A 17,739-nucleotide genomic window follows, 5' to 3' on the forward strand; every position below is an offset into this window, starting at 1 on the left:
TATTTAACATCAGAAATATGTTCTGCACCCCTCCTAACTCCTTTGTTAAAACAAATATAGACTGTGCTCAGCCTCAGTATTGATGTACCTAGGGTTGCCATCCTCCAGGTGGGCCCAGAGATCTCCCGAAATGAAAACTGATCTCCAGGCAATAGAGATCAGTTTCCCCAGATACTTTGGATTGTGGACTCTATGCCATTATACCCCGTTGAGGTCCTGCCCCTCCCCAAACCTCGCTGTCCGTAGACTCCCCTCCCCCCAAATCTCCAGGTATTTCCCAACCCAGAGCTGGCAACCCTAGACATACCTCATGCTTCGCCCTGATGAAAGTTACCTTAGACTGGATAGCATCTGGGAGAAACAAAGGACAACTACTGACTGCCAAGGACACAACACCAGAACAGAGGGCTGGGCAAGGCACCAGACCCCGCAGTCATATGCCTGCATGCTCCATGAGTAGGAAAGGAAGTCCTGATACCTGGACCAGTTAAGACAGCAATGTCTGACATAGTAACAGGTCCTTCCGAGGATGCCCCTTTGCTTTGTAAAGTGACTTTATGAATGCCCATAATGCAGAATCAGAGTCGTGCTTCTATCACACCTTTAATAGTATGCATGAATGAACAAAATACATATTTACACAGGCAAGAGAAAGCCATCGTGATGTAGCGGTTAAGGTGTCGGACTAGGATCTGGGAAACCCAGCTTCGGATCCCCACTCTGGGTTCATACCCCTGGCTCAGTTAAAAACCTTACAGGCTGCCAAGATGCCAGTGGGCTTGTAGTAAATACAATTTATTTAAAAAAAAAAGATTTAGGAAACTGGCTATGCTTCTGAGATACAGCATGGCGTAGTGGTTAAGAGCAGTGGACTATAACCTGGAGAACAGGGCTTGATTCCCCACTCCTCCCCATGAAGCCTTCTGGGTGACCTTGGGGTAGTCACAGTTCTCTCAGAACTCTCTCAGCCACACCTACCTCACAAGGTGTTTGTTGTAGGGAGGGGAAGGGAAGGAGATTGTAAGCCGCTTTGAGACTCCTCATGGTAGAGAAAAGCAGGGTATAAAAACCAACTCTTCTTCTTTTTAAGACTGCTGTTAGGAGTCTTTTCTTCCACTCCAAAAGCAGGACTGGTAGCAGGCAAAGAACAGCAGAAGGAAGTGTTCTTTCACAAACTGTACAATTAACTGACAGAATGCATGACCACAATTTTGGATTATGAGGGTAGTTTAGATGGTTTCGCAGAGGCAAATGCATAGAAGAGAGGCCTATTACTGGTTCTTGGCCACACAGGAGTGGAGTGGAACATTAAAGCAACCCAGGAAAGAGCTGAGCAGTCCTTGCAGCACTGAGGGTCCTGCAGGGACTCTGTCCGAGGGGAGACACACCTTACAGCTGACCTCGATCCCGTCACCATATTTTAGCAACCTCACAGGGTTGTTGTGAAGATAAAGGGAAGGGGGTAGCCATGGCTCACACCCAAAGCTCCTTGAAGGAAGGATGAGATAAAAAATGAAATAAACCAATAGTTATTCATAAAAGAGCCCTGTGGCGCAGAGTGGTAAGCTGCAGTACTGCAGTCCAAAGCTTTGCTCACGACCTGAGTTCGATCCCCACGGAAGTTTATTTCAGGTAGCCGGCTCAAGATCGACTCAGCCTTCCATTCTTCCGAGGTCGGAAAAATGAGTACCCAGCTTGCTGGGGGTAAAGTGTAAGGTTTGCTGAGGGTAAAGTGCAGCTGGGGAAGGCAATGGCAAACCACTCCATAAATATAATCTGCCTAGTAAACGCTGCAATGGGGCAGGGCCTGCTGCTGTTTGTTTACTTAGAATCACCTTCACTACTACCCCTGAAGGCATGTGGTTTTACATCTGGTAGTTTGACTGGACCCAATCCCAGATTTTTTTTTAACAATGCCTTTATCCTTGACAATAATATATTTTTGTTAGTCTTTAAGGTGCTACTGGACTCTTGCCCTTTTTATCCTTGACAGGTGCAGAAATTTCTCCACGCCTACTATCCCTCTGCATATCACACCTAATCCAACCACACCTGCTAATGTCATTTACTTGCTTTTGACATTTACACACTATTGCCATTGTGGGTCTAATTCACTCTTCCCTACATAAGGACAGATGAAATCACATTCGAGCAGTACCTGAAGAAGTGAGCTGTGGCTCACAAAAGCTCATACCCCTGCCAGAAATTGTGTTAGTCTTTAAGGTGCTACTGGACTCTTGCTCTTTTCAGCTGTGGAAACGGAAGAATTAAAAAACAGCAACTGAAAAGCGCATTGAGCAACAACACTAAATGTTTTGTGGCTGGCGACAGGCAGTCAGAATGTGACTGCAAGGAAAAGAGAATTCTTAGATTTACTGCTGGCACAAAGCATTCATGCCATCATATTCCCTATTACTATGTATGGGTGTGAAAGCTGGACAGTGAAGAAAGCTGATAGGAAGAAAATAGATTCCTTTGAAATGTGGTGTTGGAGGAGAGTGTTACGGATTCCGTGGACTGCCAAAAAAACAAATCAGTGGGTTATAGATCAAATCAAGCCTGAACTGATCCTAGAAGCTAAAATGACTAAACTGAAGCTGTCGTATTTTGGTCACGTCATGAGACGACAAGAGTCACTGGAAAAGACCGTCATGATAGGAAAAGTTGAGGGCAGCAGGAAAAGAGAAAGACCCAACAAGAGATGGATTGACTCAATAAAGGAAGCCACAGCCTTCAATTTGCAAGATCTGAGCAAGGCTGTCAAAGATAGGACATTTTGGAGGACTTTCATTCATAGGGTCGCCATGAGTCGGAAGCGACTTGACAGCACTTAACACACACACACACAAAGCAGCTGGTCACGGGGAAGACCCTGAAGGGCTTCTGCTTTGGGGGAAGCGATAACCGTCTTAAAAATTAACACCGTCTCTCCCAATGGCTGCCTTCACCCTTGGGCTCAGCTTACAGGTAAACATTACAAAGGATAATTAAGACTCTATCTTTCTGTTAAGGATCCTGTTAAAAGCTGCACCCTTAAAGTCCTGCCACTCAAAAGCATCATGGGTATAGATCCCAATCTAAGGTGGATAGACTTATGGTAATCATCCTGCTATATCTGTACTCAGGGGTCACAGAGACTTATAAACAACTTTTAATCCAGTTCCCAAGAATGAAAGAGGAGGATGCGGTGTTCGTGTTTTTAAAACACAAGAGCCATCTTCTGGGGAAGCTGCAGCAATACGCATGGGACTGAGGAAGGCAGCCAGTGGAGAAAGCTCATTGTTGCCATCTCGCTTTAGAAAAGGGAATGAGGTTCGCACAGAGAAAGCCGAGTTGTGCTTCGAGCAATGCCACAAACAGAGCTTTTCCTAGGGAAGGAGAGATTGTCTTTATACCTTGTAATGGAGGGATCACAGTACGCTTTTTCAATTTCCTCCATTTGGGAACAGTCATTCCAGGCGGTTCCAGTGTACACTTGCCATCGATAAGGCAGATGGTAATGGATCATGTCACAGTTAGCTGCAGAGTAAGTAACAGGAAAGACAAACAGAAGCTGAGTGTAAATTCCTCACCCCCACCTTGGGTGGCCACGTCAGACTGGTCTGGTGTTTTCTGATGAAATCAATAGACAGGCTCTAATAGGTCCAAAGAGCAGGGAAAAAATGATCTATCACTGATTTATAGGGCCAAAGAGCAGGAGAAATTGATCAAGCACTGATTTATAAGTTAAAGTTCATATACCTATAAATTGTCCAACATATAGTTTACCAGGCAGTTTTAGGGTGCGTTCAAAAGTGCATACATCGGCAGTGTTACTAGTATACACAGACATACACTTTGCACATTGGTTCAGAAAAGTTTCCTGCTACTCACTGCCCTAAAACGTTTTGGCTGGTCTGGAGGTAATTTTTACTTGCCAAAGGCAATAAAGGCAAGTGGACGGATATATGTGGTTGTGCATGTGCAGAAAAATACACGTCCAACAAATATACCAGCAAATTCAGCTTTTATCCTAGCACACACTCCATCTGCTTCAGGCATCTTCCCACTCTGAGAAGTCCAGGAGCAGCCACAGTCCCTTATTCCATCCCATGTGTGGTTCCGCTTGCTCAGCAGCAGAGAACGGCCTTTAACTACGAGGCACGCCTCACAAGCTTGTTTGCCTGGGAAACGGGACAAAGGCAGCACCCTTGCAGCTTCCCACCATGGTCATGGAGACCGAGATCTGGAAAGTTCACAAACTCAGCAACAGGAAAAACACACACCCCTTCCCTCAGAACTGGTTTCTTTGGAAGTGTTTACCATCAAGATGTCACACCCCGTGGCTGATCTCAATATGTATGTTTTCGTGCTAGATTTTTGGTGACATCTGGGCATGTCCAGAAAAAGATGGCACCCTCTGGTGGGTGTTCAGTTTATTTATTTGACCAGCAGATAAAACATCGTTACAATTGATCAATACAGAGCCAGAATTACAATTTGGATATGCTAACCAGAGCTCTCCGCACTGTAGTGGCAATGAAACAAAACGTTGCCACTGTGCAGGAAATGTTGACATCTTTATCCTCAAGTAAATATTTAATAATAATCTGGTATGTGTGTGTTTTGCTGTGAAGTCCCAGCTGACTTATGGCAACCCTGTAGGGTTTTCAAGACAAGACGTTCGGAGGTGGTTTGCCATTGCCTGCCTCCGTGTCACACCCCTGGTATTCCTCAGAGCTCTCCCATTCAAATACTTGACAGAGTCAAGGCTGACTGGCCCAAAGTCATCCAGAAAGCTTTCATGGCAGAGTGGAGATTCGAACCTGGGTTTCCCAGATCCTAGTCCGACACCGTAACCACTACGCCACGCTGGCTCTCACCCCTCCGGTACTAAGCCGCAAAAGTATGAGAAGAACAAGTGCACTAATGTTGGGCTGTAATCTGCTTCCAAACCCGTGGCTGAAATAGCCCTTGATGAAATGCCAATCGCATGGCTGCTTAATTTAACTGGGGGAGTGGAAATGGGGAGCTCTAGCCCCCCCATCCCAGCTTTTTCCCATTCCCCTACTGTTTGTGGGGTCCTCTGCCCACCTCCTCCCTGCTGCTGCTTCCAACACTGTTTCCTTGGACGAGGGACAAGGAGACACAGGAAAGGTGAACGACGTGGAGCAAGCGTGCTAAGGGGGCATTACTCCTAAGCAGCCTAGATGGAGAGTCTGCCCTAACTTTCTCTGTTGGGCTTACTTTTCTGTTTGCAGAACTGCCAGACGTAGAACAGACAGATCTCATCACTTTTCTTTTTCTCTTCTTTCTGGGGAGGTTTAGGAGGAGGAGGAGCGGCTTTTACACCTGTAGGAGAAAAGAAATAAATCAATTAATTACCAAGAAAAGCCAAATGAGGGCTGTGGGCCCAATCAGGCAGCAGCTAGACCCGTGTTGGCGAACCTATGGCACGGGTGCCACTTCCGGCACGCGTAGCCCTTTCTGCCGGCACGCACGGTTCCTCCAAGCCACTGGTCTTTCCGGCTCTGCCCCACCCCGGATGGGGGAGGCTGTAGCCCAGGGGTGGGGAACCTCCGACATGATTGGCGGTGGCCCCCGGACTCTCCCACAGAAGCTGCCGCCATTGCCGCCGCTGGAGCGTGCGCGGCCAGCCAGGCGGGTGGGAGAGCGGGGAACAGAAGCCGGGCGCCCACACTCGGCATGGCCGGCGGCTTCTCCGGTGCCCTCTGGGCCTGTGCGGGCGGAGGGGCATGGCTGGTCGGTGGGTGCGAAGGAGGCGCCCTCTGCCCCACCCTGCTCGCCTCTCACAAGCCTGCTGCCGCGCCCCACCGAGTGGCAAATCCAAGGCAAAACCTCCCATGCATAAATGGCCTCTTTCTTTTTCTGTCTCCCTCTGTCCTTTTCTTTCTCTCCCTTGCTCCTTTTCTTTCTCCCTTTCTCTCTCTTTTTCTTTCTTTCTCTCCCTCCCTCCCTTCCCTTCTTTCCTTCCTTCCTTCTTTCCCTCCAGCAGCTTCTCCGGCGCCCTCTGGGTCTGTGCGGGCGGAGGGGCGTGCAGTCCTATTCCACCTTTGAAGTGCCCACAAGCTATCCTCCAAACACCTTTCCATTTGTCTTGATATGTAGAGAGAAAACACTAAGGAACTAGTTGCCAATTTCCAGGTACTAGCTGGAGATCTGCTATTACAGGTGATCTCCAACCAATAGAGATCAGTTCCCCTGGAAAAAATTGCCACTTTGGCAATTGGACTCTATGGCACTGAAGTCCTTCCCCAAACCCCGCCCTCCTCAGGCGCCACCCCAAAAACCTCCCACTCATGGCGAAGAGGAACTTGGCAACCCTAGCCTCTCCCTCTGGGCCCCCTCTGGGGGTGGTATTCAGGTTAAATTGCCGCATTGGCACTCGGCGATAAATAAGTGGGTTTTTGGTTACAGTTTGGGCACTCAGTCTCTAAAAGGTTCGCCATCACTGAGCTAGACGGTCCCCCAGTTCAGGACTTCAAACCAATGCCAGTTATGGTTATGTGGGGTTAATCCTACTTGACAGCACAAGAATGCTTTAAGCAGAGCGCTGATTTTCACTGGCAGGTCATGACCCACCACGGAGTCGAAAGTTTACCTGAAACAGACGGGACCCGTAATGAGATCCCCATCTCCTGGAGGGAGAAGTAGAAAGAAAGGGAAGGGGAAAGACTAAAAGAGGAACCCTGGGAGCCACGATTATCTGGTTATGAGAATGGGGACATCAGGAACCTCTAGCAGAGAATTCTTAGCAAAATCACCAAAGCACAATTCCCAAGATACTTGGGGGAAACCATGACAAGCTAAACTGACATAATAATCTTGGGGTGGGGTGGGGAATCTGACCACTGTAGTCATCTTTGGAGGCCCTGCTTTGGGTGCCTTCACCTTCTGAGATTAGGCTGGTGGCAACTTGGGAGAGGGACTTCTCAGTAGTGGCACCAATATTCTGGAAATCTCTCCCCAAGCAGAATTGCCTGTCCCCTTCTGTTGTCATCTCCTGACAGCGGGTGAAGACCTTTTTGTTTAGCATAGCGTTCCTTCAGTGATCCCTCTTTCCTGCCCAATGTTTTAATTGTTTTAAATATTTTAATCTGTTATCATGCCAATTTTTTTAGTTTATCTATTATATTTTTATCCTTCCCAACTAAAGCTGGGCTCAGGGCAGTTAACTGTATAAAATTATTACAATTAAAACCATAAATACATATATATAATTAAACATTAAATTATTAATAAACAATGGTGCCCCGATTGTGGGTTCCAGATGATGGATTGATTTATGATTCGTACCCAGCGTGGGGAGCCACTAGATGTTAATGGATGGGAAAGGGGGGGAAAGGAGGGGAGGGAAAAGGGAAAAGAGGGAGGGGAGAAGAAGGGGGAAGGGGATGCCAGCTAAGAACTGTTGCTGTCCTCAACTGCAAGCCTTCGTCTTGCAAACCCAGTGGAACTGTGCTAGGTTCCGCAGGGCCCTCATCTCATTTGACAGAATTCCACAAGGCTGGGGTCAAAGCCAAAAAAGACCTGGCCCTGGTCAAGGACAGATGGATAGGTTTTGGACCAGGGACCACCGGGAGATTGTTATTTGCGGAATGCAATGTTCTCTGGGGAACATAACGGGAGAGGTGGTCCAGAAGATACGCTGGATGGATCCCTGGTGGGAAGCTACAGGAAATGAGGTGCCAGCTTGGTTGGCACACTCACATCATATGACAGTGCTCTGGCCAAAGTTTCTGCCTGTGATCTCCTGACAGAGCAGATAATCTTGCAGGAGGCCAGAAGATTCCAGAGAACATGAGCATCATGCTCCACTTGCTTTAAAAGGAATGGAAAGGTGGTTGGCGAAGACTCTTTCAGGTTCCCACGTTTGGCTGTGCTGGGCAGGAGTTGCAGAAAGGGGATGGATGGGGAAGCCCCTCCCAGTCTGAGGCCATGGGGAGACAGGTGGCAAGCCATTAGCCAGCAGTCATGAGGTGGACATTTTCTCACAAGTAGTGAACTTGCTCCACTCAAGTTCCTCTGTGATGCATGCTGTCTTGAGCAAATTTTCAGTTTGTTACCAGCTGTGACCCTTCCTCAAGAAAGATAATTTGGACAATATCCAAAGCTCACTTGTAGGTTAGAACACTGCAATACACTTTGTGTAGGGCTGCCCTTGAAGACTGTCCAAAGTTTCAATTGGTCCCAACTGGGGCGGCAAGGTTGAGGACAGATGTAAATTACAGAACATTCATCTTGGCAGTGCTACAAAATGCACACTAGTTGCCAGCTCATTTCTGGGCACCCTTCAAAGTGCTGGTCATTATCTTGCTTGCCATATACCAGCTGGGAGCCGCTGCTTCCACATGAGATCAATGAAAAGATATACCCGCTTGATTGGTAAGATTACCTCTGACGGCCCTGCACAGTGTAGCACCATCTTCTGATATATGATGTGTGGACACAAGAGGCAGGGGGCTGTGGACTGCCATCCCCACAATTCTTTGGTTTGCACTGAGACAGTTATGTTTCCAATGCCAGCTTAATACTCCTTAAAATTTACCCCAGACATCTGATGGAGTTTGTTGTACTCTCTTTTAGATTTGTTTTAAAAATATATGATTATATCATGTAGGGGAAAATGGCTTTAGGCTGCTATTACGTATATATTTTGTACTTCATTATTATTTTTAGCTTTTTGCTTAGTACCATGATTTTAGTGATACTGAACTGCTGTTTATTTGTTTTAATTTTTTGATGGCTGCTATTTTTGATTTTTATATTTTATGACAATCATTGTTTCAATATTATTATTTGCGAGTCTCCTCCGAAACCTCTGAATGGAGAACGCAACCTAAAAGGAGAATAAATAAACGAAAAACAAAACAAGTAAATATGGAAATAGTCAACAGTGAAGCAGGATTCTTATCACTCCCAGGCAAATTCTGCGAATATCTGAAAATATTGATACATCCCAGTAAATACCAACAGTCAACTAAAACAGATTGTCGGCATTCACTTCTGCGCATCTCAAGAATGGCGAAATTACATCTAATTTCACAAAATGCATCTGGAATCATCAGCTTGCTGAAAAATATGCGACTATTCACTAAATTCTGGACGGTCACTGCAATGTAGAAGTCAACACAGACTGTTCAACAAAAACAAAACTAAAAGTGAATCCCACGGTACAAGTGAGGACTATGGCTCAGCCCTCCGTTTGGGGACACAGAAATTATCTTGGGCTCTATATTGCAAAGTAAGTTGGTTCACCTTGCTGAATACCCCAGTTCACTGAAACAAATGGAAGAGAATCTTGATTAGGTGACGGTCTGTATTCTTCCTGGATTACAACACTTGTTTTCTGTTTCTCTCCACTTGTAGCAGTTGTGGGGTTCGAGGAAGGCACTGTTCAATAAAAATAAAACTAAAAGTGAATTCCACGGTCCAAGTTAGGTCTATACCTCAGCCCTCCATCTGGAGAGGATGAATGCCAACCTTTGCCATGGGGACACAGACGTTATCTTGGGTTCTAAGTTGCAAGGTAAGCTGGCTCACCTTGCTGAATATTCTGCTTCATGAAAGTGAATGGAAGAGTAGGTGGCGGTCTGTATTCTCCCTGAATTACAACACTTGTTTTCTTTTTCTCTCCACTTGTAGCAGTTGGGGGGTTCAAGTTACGCACTAAAAGGAAGAAGAACACATTTGGCAACAGAGGTTAAGAAAGGGTACTTCTGCAAACCAGACTGCAGGAGTGGGACACAGTCAGCTCCACCTGCTCGCAAGGCATCAATACTCACTTTTTTGCGGTGGTAATTCCTTGGCCAATTCAGCAGTTTTGTGGGCACAGATGGTCTGAATATTCCAAGCCATCTTATCATCCACCCCTTCTGCAAGCAGCAGCTTAAGTGCATTTGGCTCCAAAAGCTTGTGAGACCTCTTGCATTTGGGGAAACGACAAGTTCCTCTGAGAAAGAATCGGCAAACATGAAGTCTGTTGCAGTCATCTTGTTGGGGGCAATTTCCGTCGCCTTTATTGTACAAATTACAAACCTGGAACAGGATAGAAGGAGAAGACATGGAGGGATTTCCCTCTAGATCATGTTGCATGACGTTAAGCTACACACAGGGAAAGTAAATTTAACATTATTCGCACCTATTTTATGTCTGATGTTGCGACCCTAGCATTACTAGCATTCCCCTCTCTACCTAAGACCTCCTACCATTCTCACCAAACTCCCTTTTAAAATGGCCAGAAAACCCTGACTTTCCCTTCCCTTTCCTGACTTTCCCGTATGTTATTCGTGCTTTTTCCACAGCTGAGGGTCGATTGGACAACCGGCTAATCTTTACCATGGATACAGAAGCCTGTGGTTGCTTTGTAAAAATTTAGAAAACATTGTTTATTGGAGCTGATGAAAGCCTTGAAACGTGCACCAACGACTAGCCACACGTTCTCCTTGATTCATTGAACCTTTGGACCTAACTTTGATTTTTGGACTATCTGTATTTATATTCGTTTTAGGGACGGGCGTCTCCCGCTCACTTTGAAGTTCCTCGCCATTGAGGATTGTATGTTGTTGTTTTTGAATTTGTTGTATGGAATTTGAGAACTCGATATTTATGCTTGTAGTAGTTATTTTCATTGTTTGCATGAAGTAATGCTCTCATTATAATTTATATGAATATACCAATGTGTTTTTGTATTATTGAGCCTCCGTGCTGCCAATCTCTTTAACTACGTTAATTCTGGCACAGGTGTTTTGTATTACTGTAACCTCCAGGTAGTAGCAGGAGATCTCCCGCTATTACAACTTCTCTCCAGCTGATAGAGATCCCAGACAGAACCAATTTATTCAGCAGAATCAAGCAGTGAAACATTTTCTGGACTGTACGATGTCAAACCACAGGGTGGTGGCAATTCATGTATGAATTACCTACATATGAAAAACACGCATAAAAGTAGCATGGTAGAAGGGTAAGCTGAACTCCGCTCCAATTTTTTATATAAAAGCAGCTCCCTTCCCCGATGAGGGATCATTCAAACAAGCTATCCACTTGTACACAAGCTGAGAAAGATCTTTGCTACATGCATCTCCTCTCCATACTGTGAACTGCCGCAAACGCTGAATTCAAGCCATCTTTATATCTACAGCGTGATTCCAAGATCATGAAAAGCTACCATCACAGATCTGTTACCATGGTCAGCTTAGGCAGGACAGAAGCTTATTAGTTCTGTCTCATTGACTTGCCGTACCCTGTTTAAAAACACCCCTCTTATGGCTCTGCTATGGCTAACTAAGAGTTGGTTTTTATATGCCAATTTGCTCTACCTTTTAAGGAGAATAAAACCATCTTACAATCTCCTTCCCTTCCTCTCCCCACAACAAACACCTTGTGATGTAGGTGGGGCTGAGAGTTCGGAGAAAATTGTGACTAGCCCAAGGTCACCCAGCCAGCTTCATGTGGAGGAGTGGGGAAACAAATCCAGTTCACTGGATTAGTGTCCACCGCTCATGTGGTGGAGTGGGGAATCAAACCCGGTTCTCCAGATTAGAGTCCACCGCTCCTAACCCCAAACCACGCTGGCTCACTTACACCATGCTGGCTCACCCTGTGATAAGAGACCCCTCAGTTGACATATCTAAACAGTGCTATAGGATCAACACAACTCACATCAGTCAACAGAAAAGGATCGTTCTGGAGCAGCAGAACACGCAGCTCATCCTCATTGAGGCCAGAGAGTTCATGGCTCTTCAAGACGCTACGGTTCTTCTCCGAGAAGATATCATGAGAATACTTACAGGCCCTGAGAATGAAGGGGAATGAGAGGAAATCACAAACTAGCAAAAATGTCTGCATTATGCCATGACTAGGCGTGCGGAGAGCAAACCTCCTCCACCCTCCCCTCTTCTGTGCTTCAAAATCCATCCTCATTTCCTTGGAGGAACGTAATATTTAACCAAACATAAGGTCGGTTCCAAAATCCCGTCACTCTCTAGAGCAGTTTCTTAACCAGGGTTCCCCGGAAACCTAGGGTTCCACGAGAAATAGTGATGAATAGGCTAATCATATGTAAACCATATGTAATCATATGTAGGGGTTCCCTGAGACACGAATATTATTTCAAGGGTTCTGCAAGGGTAAAAAGGTTGAGAAACGCTACTCTAGAATGAATTAAAAACGGCCGCCGCCACCACCACTCAGAGTTCAAGGCAGAGACCTGCAAACAACGAACCAGAGCTATGAAAGTAGTGGCAGGATTGAGCAGCAACGAAGGACCAGGGATAGTGCCCTCCCCTTTCCAAGGGTGTCCCAGTTTGAACTGCCTCAATTATTCTCAGTGCATTGAATGGTTGGCATTTGCATGCTGCAGGAAGGAAGTGCTTCACCTGGGGGATGTTGTTGAGATACAGGCAACATTTGCCCTCTAAGCCTGGCAACACATGGCCGGGCCTTTATTGATAAGGACCCCACAGGGAGAGAGACACAATGTTTCTGTGCGTAAGCAAAGAGCTGCACGGCACCAGGGTTGCAATATACAGGCCCTTCTTACACACACACACATATGTTGACATACAGTTTGCTAGGAAATAAAGAATCGCTGGGGACTTCCCGCTTCTGCTATGCTGAGATTTCAATTCAGGATATATATTGAAGAGGGAGAGATTTTGGACTTTGGTTCGACAGCATTTTGCTGGAGATCAGAAAACACACAGAGACCTTTGTAAACAAACAATAGTGAAAGTTTAATGTTTACCCGGGCAGGAGAGGTCTATTTTGACATCTCAAAGAATACAGGCAAAATCAGGCCAAAACAGATGACCTTCAATGCATCAGTTAAATTCTACTTATGGCAGGTTTGGTACAGGGAATAGTTGTGGGAATTGAATGGTATGAATCAATAGCTGAACTGAGTTAAAAACAAGGCCAAAAGATGTTGAAATTTTGCTCCTTGCAACAAATTCTGCTGTGTTTATCCAGGCAAACTGTCAACAAAGTCTGCTGAAAAGGAGAATTTGGGAGGAACCGCATGCCTATTTTATGATACTTTTATAATACTTTAATGATACTGTTCATACAGCCAATTCAGATCCGAACAGTGTCAAACTAACACTAAAATGAAATTTTTAATATATATCTGCATCATCAAGGATTAACACACACCTATTTTTAGTGACCATTCTATACACACAAAATTTTGAGAACTGCAAAACCAAACATCTGTGGTAATACCTTCTAGACAGAAAAACTGCTGAAAATAATCTTACAGAAACCTTGGGAAGAGTATAACATTGTGAATGGATTAATGGAATTCATTTACCAAAAAAATTAAACATTACATGAATATACCGACTCAAGTAAATAATTAAAAACTAATCATTTCATGACAAATAACCTTTGGACTATAATGCATATTAAATAGGAAACTATTTAAACTATCTTTACATAATTTTTCCTCCAAAAGCATTTTATTTATAAATCCAATTTAAATTAAAGTTTTTAAAATCTGATTTTTTAATTTTTTTTTTAAAAAGCAGATTTTTATCCACCCTGAAAAAAATCTAAGGCCCCACCCAGACAGTCAGATCTGGTGTAGATCTGGACATCTGGTGTAGGCATGCCCAGCAATCTGAAATGGCTCTCCTGTCTTATCTCAGGCAACACTGGCACAAGATTTGGTGCCTTGGCAATCTTTTCCCCGCACTTTTCATTTTCAGACCATTCTTGTGTGGCAAACTTAACAGCATCTCAACTCAGAAAGGAATTAAGATGCCCGTGGACCCTTAAAGACTGAAACATCAATTGCAGGATATGCGAGGAGTTGAATACAGTATATTACATGAAATCACAGGAAAAGGTAGTGTGGTAGTGGGCATATAATTTACAATAAAATCCTAAAGAGAGTTACTGCAGTCTAAACCCATTCATTTCAATGGGCTTAGACTGGAGTCATTTTGCATACGATTACACTGTTCGTTTCTTAAGAATCTCAGTGTTCATTTATCAACACAAGTTTCTAGTCCTGAATAGCTATGATAGACATGAAATTGTATGGGCAAAACCTGCTGAAATCTCAAAATTCAAAATGGTGGATGAACACGATTTTCAGTGGTTGAGGGAGGGCTGTCACCGTCCTCACCCTCTCCATGAACAGTAAAAATAAATTAAATCAGTCTTAGCCAGAAAAGCAAACTGTAAATAAAGATGCAAAACAGCAAAAATACAGAAGAAAACGAAAAGAAATTATGCAAACACAAATAGAGACTATAATTTTTATAGGTTTGCAAAATGCCGCTTTTCTCCGTGCAGCATTGGACTGCCTAAATACAAAACGTTATTTTTTTTAGCACAGATCGCACACCAAGATGATTTTGTCAACTTGTTTGTATAACTGTGTTGAATAAGCATGGCAATGTAATCTGTTTGATTCTATTTTTATTCTCCCCCCCTTATTTCTAATGCTGAAACCCCCTTTTCCCCATTTTTCATTATATGGAAAAATAAAAATAAAAAAGTACTTAGTTATTCAAAAGCAGTCTTTCTTGCTTGTCTACCTTCTTTTATTAGTTGTTCTCTCAAATTTTGATGATATAACAACCATGGAATATTCTTTCCCTTATCATTAACTGAAGAAGTGAGCTGTGGCTCACGAAAGCTCATACCTTGCCACAAATTTTGTTAGTCTTTAAGGTGCTACTGAACTCTTTTCTACTTCATCTCCAAATGTTTGCCAAGATCTTAGTTTTCCTTGTTTATTCATCAATATGCTTATAAGTTATATAATTACTTTTCATCCGTGTCCTGTTATCACAATAAGTGTTAACTGGAGATGTCAATAATGAAGTTGGCGGACTTATTCTACCTCTACCCTGGAACCATACATGCTCGGATAAAATCTTGTTTGCCTTTAAAGCACCACAAGAGTTCTGTTTACTTTCGCTACGATACAGTTACGTGGTTACCCATAACTGTTTCCTCCACACCCCATTAATACCTTCACTACTCACTTTGGTATGTCACAGCTACTCTGACCAGGAAAAAAAAACATCCACTCATGTAATACCTTTTATTGAGGCCAACCCAAAATGACACAAAAGACTGTGCAAGCTTTCCAGGCCTACAGAATGCTTCATCAGGCAGATGTTCCAAAAATTAAAAAAAAAAATTAAGGAGGCAAAAAAGCTAATATTTCAGGTCTAGATCTTAAGACCCTGTTGTGTCAGCTTTTGAGGTAGGACGGTGGCAGGCTCACAGTTTGATGGCTTTAGGTGTTGGATTACAACACTTGCATTCTGAGAAGAAATAGGCCCCACGGAGTGCCTCCGCTTCCCCCACGTGCACCAGCGTGTCCTTTGCAACTATCTTACTAGTCTGCTTCATGTAGGCTCTAACCCATGAGAACTTTTTCCTTGCCATGTGACTTTATATATTTTTTTCTTTTTTTGCTGCAACAGACTGAACAAGGCTACCCTTCCAGAATGCAATCACATACACAATTGTATTTCAAAATTAGTTCACATTTCAAAGCGAGAATCCAGCACAAGGCTGGGAGAACGTACACTTGGAAGCAACTCTAGAGGAGTCGAGTGGAGACTTCAGCCTGAAACTGTTGAATTAAAGAAGCTTGATACCATTTCCCACAAACTTAGCAAGAGCAGTGGGAAATGGTGCTATTGTAAATAATCACTGCTATTGTAAATTAATTAAATTAAAGTAAATTAATTACTGCTATTGTAAATAATCAGTATTCTTCTTCATTGCATTTGAATGTCACTTAATCATATGCTTCTTTGTACTTCCTGAATTCCATAGCCATTTATAACTTTTTTGCTTCTGCATTCCATGGTGATATATAACATTTTTTCGTCATAACCTCATACCTATAGTGAATGCATACCTCAAGTATTTGACACTTTGTTTGTGGGCTTCCTAGAGGCACCTGGTTGGCCACTGTGGGAACAGACTGCTGGACTTGATGGGCCTTGGCCTGATCCAGCAGGGCTTTTCTTATGTTCTTAAGGAGACAAATGGTGCAGAGGGAAACAAATTATTTAACAATTTCGAGTCTTTCAGATTCTGTTTAGTGGAGTCCCCATGCATGCATTACTAAACATTACTAAAAAGAATCTGAAATATTTCCCCTGACAAAACCACAAGAAAACACATAGGGTTTGCAAAAAATTATTAAAGAATTCATTTCCCTCTGCACCATTGGTTTCCTTGCCTTTGTTTTGCCCTGGTGCGGCCCCCTTCTTTTCTTCATTGTGGGCTCCAGGCCACGAAGGTTGTGCTAGAAGACTCCTGCTTATTGAAGTTTGGATAGGGCTAAAATCTAAGAACAAACGATTTCCCCTCAAAATATGCTGTGGGGCTCATGAGTGCACAACACTCTTCACATTTTATATTTATTTAGTAGAAAAGAGCAAGAGCCCAGTAGCACCTTAAAGACTAACAAAAATATTTTCTGGCAGGGTATGAGCTTTCTTGAGCCACAGCTCACTTCTTCAGATACCTTCAGGTGACAAGAGTCACTGGAAAAGACAAGGGCAAGAGTCCAGTAACACCTTAAAGACTAACAAAAACATTTTCTGGTAGGGGATGAGCTTTCGTGAGCCACAGCTCGCTTCTTCAGGTACCTGGTATCTGAAGACGTGAGCTGTGCTCACGAAAGCTCATCCCCTGCCAGAAAATATTTTTGTTAGTCTTTAAGGTGCTACTGGACTCTTACTCTTTTCTACTACTGCAGACAGACTAACACGGCTACCCACTGTATATTTATTTAGATATTGACTCCCCCCCCCATACACACTTTTTGCACCATCGGGGAACCAAACCAACTTACCACGTCATTCTCTTCCGTGTTATCCTCACAACCACCTTGCGAGATCAGTTAGACTGAGAGCAGATCTCCCAGATACGAGTCTTGATACTTAAACCAGTGTTGGGGTTCCGTGGGGAAATCGCTAGGGGTCCCGCGAGAAATAGTGATGCATAGGCTAATCGTTATGGGCACTTGCCCACATGCCAAATAATGCACTTTCAATGCACTTGAACGATCAAGTGGTTTTTGCCATTTCACACAGTAAGATCCAGCTTCAAAGTGGATTGAAAGTGCATTCACGTAATCGCATGTGGGGGTTCCCGGAGACATGAATATGATTGCAAGGGTTCCGCAAGGGCAAGAAGGCTGAGAAAAAGTCGAAACACTGTACCACACTGGCTTGCAACATTAACTTGACAAAACATTAAGCTGTTCTCTCTCTTACCCCCCTCCCCTGAATAAACAAGCACTGAGCTTCCAGTGGGATAAGAATGGCCTCTACTTGCCTGGGCGGTGGCTCCCAAGCCTTTGCTCCCTGCCCGACCCAGCAACCATCCCTCTGGGTCAACAGCTGGTTTGGAACCAACAACCCCCCCCTTCCTCCTTCCTTTCCACTCACCCTCTGCCCCAGGTAGGCCTGTGGCATCTGCCCCTGATGTAGTTCCTGCAGATGTGCAGCTGCTCGCACTCCCCATCACACTCATTCCTTAGGCACAGCCTCACCGCAGCCACCGCCAGCACCGGGCAGGACTGGTCCTGCGGGCTGACCAAGAAGCGCTCGGCCCCTGCATCCTTGAGGATCTGCTCCAGCTGCTGCGCCGGCAGCTGCAAGTGCTGGGGGAGCTCCTTGGAGTCGACGGCCCCCCCTTGAGCACACAGGATCTTGGTGATGAAGCTGCACACGGCAGGGTCGCACATCCTCCCTCTTG

The 17,739-nt window shown here is 44.5% G+C and overlaps 1 protein-coding gene across 1 annotated transcript in view; it reads right to left on the reverse strand.

Annotated features, from left to right (window-relative positions):
• LOC130488990 (zinc finger CCCH-type antiviral protein 1-like) overlaps positions 1–17,739 on the reverse strand; it is a 38,849-nt gene that overhangs the window by 10,231 nt on the left and 10,879 nt on the right. Inside the window, exons 2-6 of the mRNA XM_056862692.1 lie at positions 11,662–11,794; positions 9,786–10,038; positions 9,259–9,393; positions 5,227–5,331; positions 3,396–3,519 (exon numbers count right to left, since the gene is read on the reverse strand). Coding sequence (XP_056718670.1) covers positions 3,396–3,519; positions 5,227–5,331; positions 9,259–9,393; positions 9,786–10,038; positions 11,662–11,794 — 750 coding nt within the window. The remainder of the gene's footprint in view (positions 1–3,395; positions 3,520–5,226; positions 5,332–9,258; positions 9,394–9,785; positions 10,039–11,661; positions 11,795–17,739) is intronic.

The sequence above is a fragment of the Euleptes europaea genome, chromosome 17 (genome assembly GCF_029931775.1).
Source record: "Euleptes europaea isolate rEulEur1 chromosome 17, rEulEur1.hap1, whole genome shotgun sequence".
NCBI lineage: Eukaryota > Metazoa > Chordata > Lepidosauria > Squamata > Sphaerodactylidae > Euleptes > Euleptes europaea.